This window comes from Olea europaea, chromosome 1 (assembly GCF_002742605.1).
Source record: "Olea europaea var. sylvestris chromosome 1, O_europaea_v1, whole genome shotgun sequence".
NCBI classification, from domain to species: domain Eukaryota; kingdom Viridiplantae; phylum Streptophyta; class Magnoliopsida; order Lamiales; family Oleaceae; genus Olea; species Olea europaea.
Window position 1 is genome coordinate 25,793,941 of NC_036237.1, and position 4,843 is coordinate 25,798,783.

Genomic DNA, 4,843 nt, shown 5'->3' on the forward strand with positions numbered 1-4,843 from the left:
GGGGGGGGGGGGGGGGGGGGGGGGGGGGGTTTGGGGGATGATACGATTTGTATTCATGTGCTATGGGACAAGCATTTTATCCTGCACTGCAATAAATAGCATTTGTGCTAATGAATAAAAAATATTCTCTCTGCTTTGTTATAATAAATATTGGAAGTGTCAACTTGTTGACTCACATTGCTTATTGGTTCCCTTAGTAAACTGATATGCTACATTGACTTATCTCATTTCCTTTTTGGGTGCTGCATCAGCAGAAATTTATTTCCTTATTGAATGTGATATGCTATGCATATACTGATCGGGAAACTGATTTATCATACATGCATAAAACACTTCTCGATTTGGCATATTTCCACCTGATCATTCATTACTTTTCTGGTTTGATTGTGGTGGATTCTAATCCACATTGTCGTCTAAAGTTTACTGTATTTGTTAATTCACTTCATTCAAACGATGTGTCATTATTTGGAAGTGCAAAATCAGTTAAATCATTTATATTGGCAATGCTGATTATTGTTAGCCTTTGTGGCGTAGGTACATTGATTGATGGTGAGCCTATAATAAATTTACCCCCCAAAACAACACATTTGACGCGGGTGGACTTCTCTGCAGAAGAACGAGCTTTTTATAACAGACTTGAAGCACAATCACGCTCACAGTTTAAGGTCTCTCCACGCTACCCCCACCCCCCACATCCATCCATTGATTCACATTCTTATCTATAATATACAGAATCTGCATATATGTATGCATAGTTGAAGTTATAGTTGAAGTTAAAATTTTGTAATAAACGTTAGAGTTTAACTTTAGACATTTTCCTTGATAGAGCTGGTTGTAAGAAGAGGATCCATGTAGCCGACCCCATATAAATTTGGGACATGGCTTAGTCTGAGTTCTGCTGGCTGCATTTGCATATAGCTCTATCTTGTCTGCTTTTTTAGGCGTTTTTTGTCTCTTTTGTAATGAATGTTCCCTAGGTATTCTAAATTCTCAATGGATTCATGTCTACTGTATTAATGACTGATCATTTTCATGCTAGTGCAGTAGCCTCTCAATGTTTCATTTTCATAGGAATAGAACTGGTGATGTGTTCCTTGGAACAAGTACGGCTTTGAAAGTCTATAAAAAAATTCATTATGTTAAGAGTATTTGATAAAAATCTTATGATGTTATCTTATGTTCAGTTCACTGATCTCTTCAAAATTGATTAACCACTAATGCAGGCTTATGCGGCTGCTGGTACTGTGAATCAAAATTATGCAAATATTCTATTGCTGCTTCTCCGTCTTCGCCAAGCTTGCGATCACCCTCTACTTGTCAAAGGACTCAGCTCTGACCCTGTTGGAAAAGAGTCTTCTGACATGGCGAAGAGACTCCCCAAGGAACTGCTAGTGAATTTACTAAAGCTTTTAGAAGCTTCGTTGGCAATATGTCTTGTATGCAAAGTATGTCATCCCTTCCCAAACTCCTTTCGTATCATGATTGCTGTTTTTAGTGCCTGCATACCGGTAAACTTCTTGACATGCCAGATGTGTATTTTAACTTCTTTGACGATGCCACCAAGTCTTTGTTATGCTGTTCTCGTTTTTAAATTTAGTGAATAGATAATAAAATTGATCTATGTTGCACTGTAATTTATAAAGTAGCATACCAAGAATCTTCAGTTGTGATTCTTTCTTGAGAAGCTTAGTGATGGCTTGCCATTAATTAGGCAACCCATCTACAGAATTTCTAGCCACAGCATTAAACCAAGAATACAAGGTAAATTAGGCAACCCGTTGTGATGCTTTGTGCATCGCTTTCTTTTTTTTGAGCCACATAAAACTTTAAGATGAAACAGATGTTCTCTAGAAAGTGGTGAATTTTCTCTAGATTAAAGAAGAGATTAAATAAGCTTCAGCTACCGTGCCGGTATTAGCACTTCATTTTCTCTATTTGTGCCTTTTGAACCATCGGACTCCATGTTTAAGTTTACTCATATTGCTGGAGGTCACATGTTACTTGCATAAGGTCAAAAGGGACTTGGGACGCTGCCCATTAGTGTCATACTTGGTCCTTCTTTGAAGGAAAGGAATGGGAAGTCTTGCGAAAGACTGGAGTTACCATATTTCAAGCACCTTTCCTTCTTTTGGGACAGCCTTTTCTTTCATGTTCACCTGTATTTGCATTTCATAGATCACATTCTTGTGGACATTTCAAAGATAGTTTGTCTTGTAGTAGACATGCACATTTTGCATTGGTTCACAATCACAACATAGTCGATTTGTCCATCTATTAAGATGATGGATACATGGTGTGGTATTCCCTACTCTTGGACAGCAATAACATGTTTGTAAGTTCCAAACATATTTTCAGATAAAAAGTTAAATGTTGTGCTTATTTCTTATTCTGCGATTGTTTGTTCTCTTTAGCACCGGAAGTATGCTGCACAACAGGCTGATGTGATTTTTGAATGATTTGATGTTCAACAGGATCCTCCTGAAAATGCAGTTGTCACCATGTGCGGACATGTTTTCTGCTATCAGTGTGTCAACGAGTTTTTGACAGGGGAAGACAGTACGTGCCCAGCCCCCGAATGTAAAGAACAACTTGGTGCTGATGTTGTATATTCGAAACCTACCTTATGGAGATGTATCTCTAGTGATACTGATGATGATGTCCCTGTCTCATCAGAATATGATGAGAATTCTCTGGTTCTTCACAAGGAGTACATCTCGTCTAAAATCAGAGCGGTTTTAGAGATTCTCAGGTCACATTGCAAACCCATGACCAGCAACGGTGCTTCATCTTCAGGTAAAGGTTACCTAGACTCAGATACCGAAGGACCTGAAAAAGCTATTGTTTTCTCCCAGTGGACTGGCATGTTGAACTTAGTTGAGGAGTCCCTGAAAGATTCTTGTATAAGTTACCGGAGGCTTGATGGTACAATGACTCTGCTTGCGAGAGACAAGGCTGTCAAAGATTTTAATACCATACCTGAGGTTGGATTCCTGTCTCTTTGTTACTCGTTTTCTTTCTAGCTTTAATGAAGTCAGTGGATTCGCTGCTTGGGATTTGTCACTTCTTGGTTGATGTGGATTAGTAGCCTCAATATTTTCTTCTGTATCTGCTTGGACATGTAGTTGTCACTTGTCTGTTCTTATATTATGTTGATCCTTTCCCTTAATATTGAAATAGCATGATGTATTATCAAACCTTTACCCTTTCGTATGCATAAGAACCTACAACATGAGCTTTATATTAAAGATATGTTTTGGTGTAATACATTCTGATAAGCTAACAAATATAGCTATTAGTCATTAAATTCTATGACTTGGAAAATAAATCTGATTAAATGCGAAGGATCTTTAACTGTGGGTCCATTGGATGAACCCCCCGTGGTCCACTCCTTGAGTGGCAAATTACTGTATAACTTCAATGTCAGTTGCATCGGCAACATATGGGAATTTAGTGGTGTTATTTGCACATATAAATTCATCAAGTGGCATATGATGACTTTTACTTGGTAAGGCAATATTAAAAGAAGTAACTATACTTTAAAAGATGAGAGCAGAAGTGGGAGTGTAAGGTTTGGAATGGAATCCTATTTTGAGGTATATGAATACAGTAATGACTTCTCTTGGGATTTTTAAGGATTTTTGGGATATTTGAATGGTTTCCTCCGCATCATGTTATTTGATCATAGTTTATGGCACCCAAGAGTCAAGTGTCTCATTCTCAAAATTGATTTCCTTAAGAACTCTTCCCCTGAAGAGAAATATAGGGAAGAAAAACTTGTTTTCAGAGTCAGTGACTTCAAAGGGGATGAACAATCTTAGACTCAAGATATAGCAACTATAACCTGTTAGACTAAGTTTCCAAAAAAATACATTTGATAGCCAGTGGTCTAATTTTTCTAAGATGATTGCACACATGAAAAGGCTAGAATGGAAGAGTTTAGGAGGAATAGAAGTGAAGAGTTCAGTGTTGGGGTAGATATGGGTGAAGGCATTGAAGGGGTTTGAAATTTAGAATGTGGCTAGGCATGTGATTTAATGAGATAGGCTATCATAATCTTTTCTTCCCAAAATTGTTAGGTACTAGTTGTAAACCGAAGGGACCATATTTGTTCAAACACGGCCATGTTTTCTCTTGGCAATACCAGTTTGCTGGCATATATCAACAAGATGATTATTGATGAATATTTTTATTCTGTTAGAGAAAGTTGCCAAGATATTGGAAAAATACTCGTTCCCATGATCATTTATAACCGTACTTTTTTCTCCCAATTAGTTTTTCGCTGTGGCATAAGCATTTTTAAAGGTCTTTTTTGGCTTTAGATTTTTCTTTATTGTAAATATACCCTACCTACAAAAATGTGTGTGATCGTAAATTAGTTTTTCTTAAAAGTTTTATTCAAACACGGCCATGTTCTCTTGGCAATACCAGTTTGCTGGCATATATAAACAAGAAGATGATTATTGATGAATATTTTTAGGGGGGTTTCCTCAATCTAGAGTTTGATGGATTTTAAAACTCCATATAAATTGAAGTATCCTCAATTCAGATTTAAATATAATTCATTAAAATATAGGTGTCCCCAATCTAGATTTCTAAAAATACTTATAAATTTAGGTGTCCTCAACATAGATTTTAATAGGTAGTTTTGAAATTTAGATGTCCTCATAACTGGTTGATTTTAAAAGATTTCATTAAGTAGATAGATTTTGATAAATTTTGAAGGATTTCAAGGTAAAAATATAAGTACAAAGAATCAGTAACAATTTTAACCCAAACCTAAAAATTTCACAACATTTCTCGCATCTCTCCATATTTGCTACCCTCTCTCTCTCTCCCCCCCCCC

At 36.7% G+C, this 4,843-nt stretch overlaps 1 protein-coding gene across 2 annotated transcripts in view; it reads left to right on the forward strand.

The window, feature by feature from the left end:
- Window positions 1–4,843, forward strand: part of LOC111398642 (helicase-like transcription factor CHR28) — a 19,061-nt gene that overhangs the window by 11,029 nt on the left and 3,189 nt on the right. For both annotated transcript variants that reach the window (XM_023025645.1, XM_023025654.1), the window contains exons 9-11: window positions 535–665; window positions 1,224–1,445; window positions 2,472–2,981. In XM_023025645.1, the coding sequence (XP_022881413.1) occupies window positions 535–665; window positions 1,224–1,445; window positions 2,472–2,981 (863 nt within the window). The remainder of the gene's footprint in view (window positions 1–534; window positions 666–1,223; window positions 1,446–2,471; window positions 2,982–4,843) is intronic.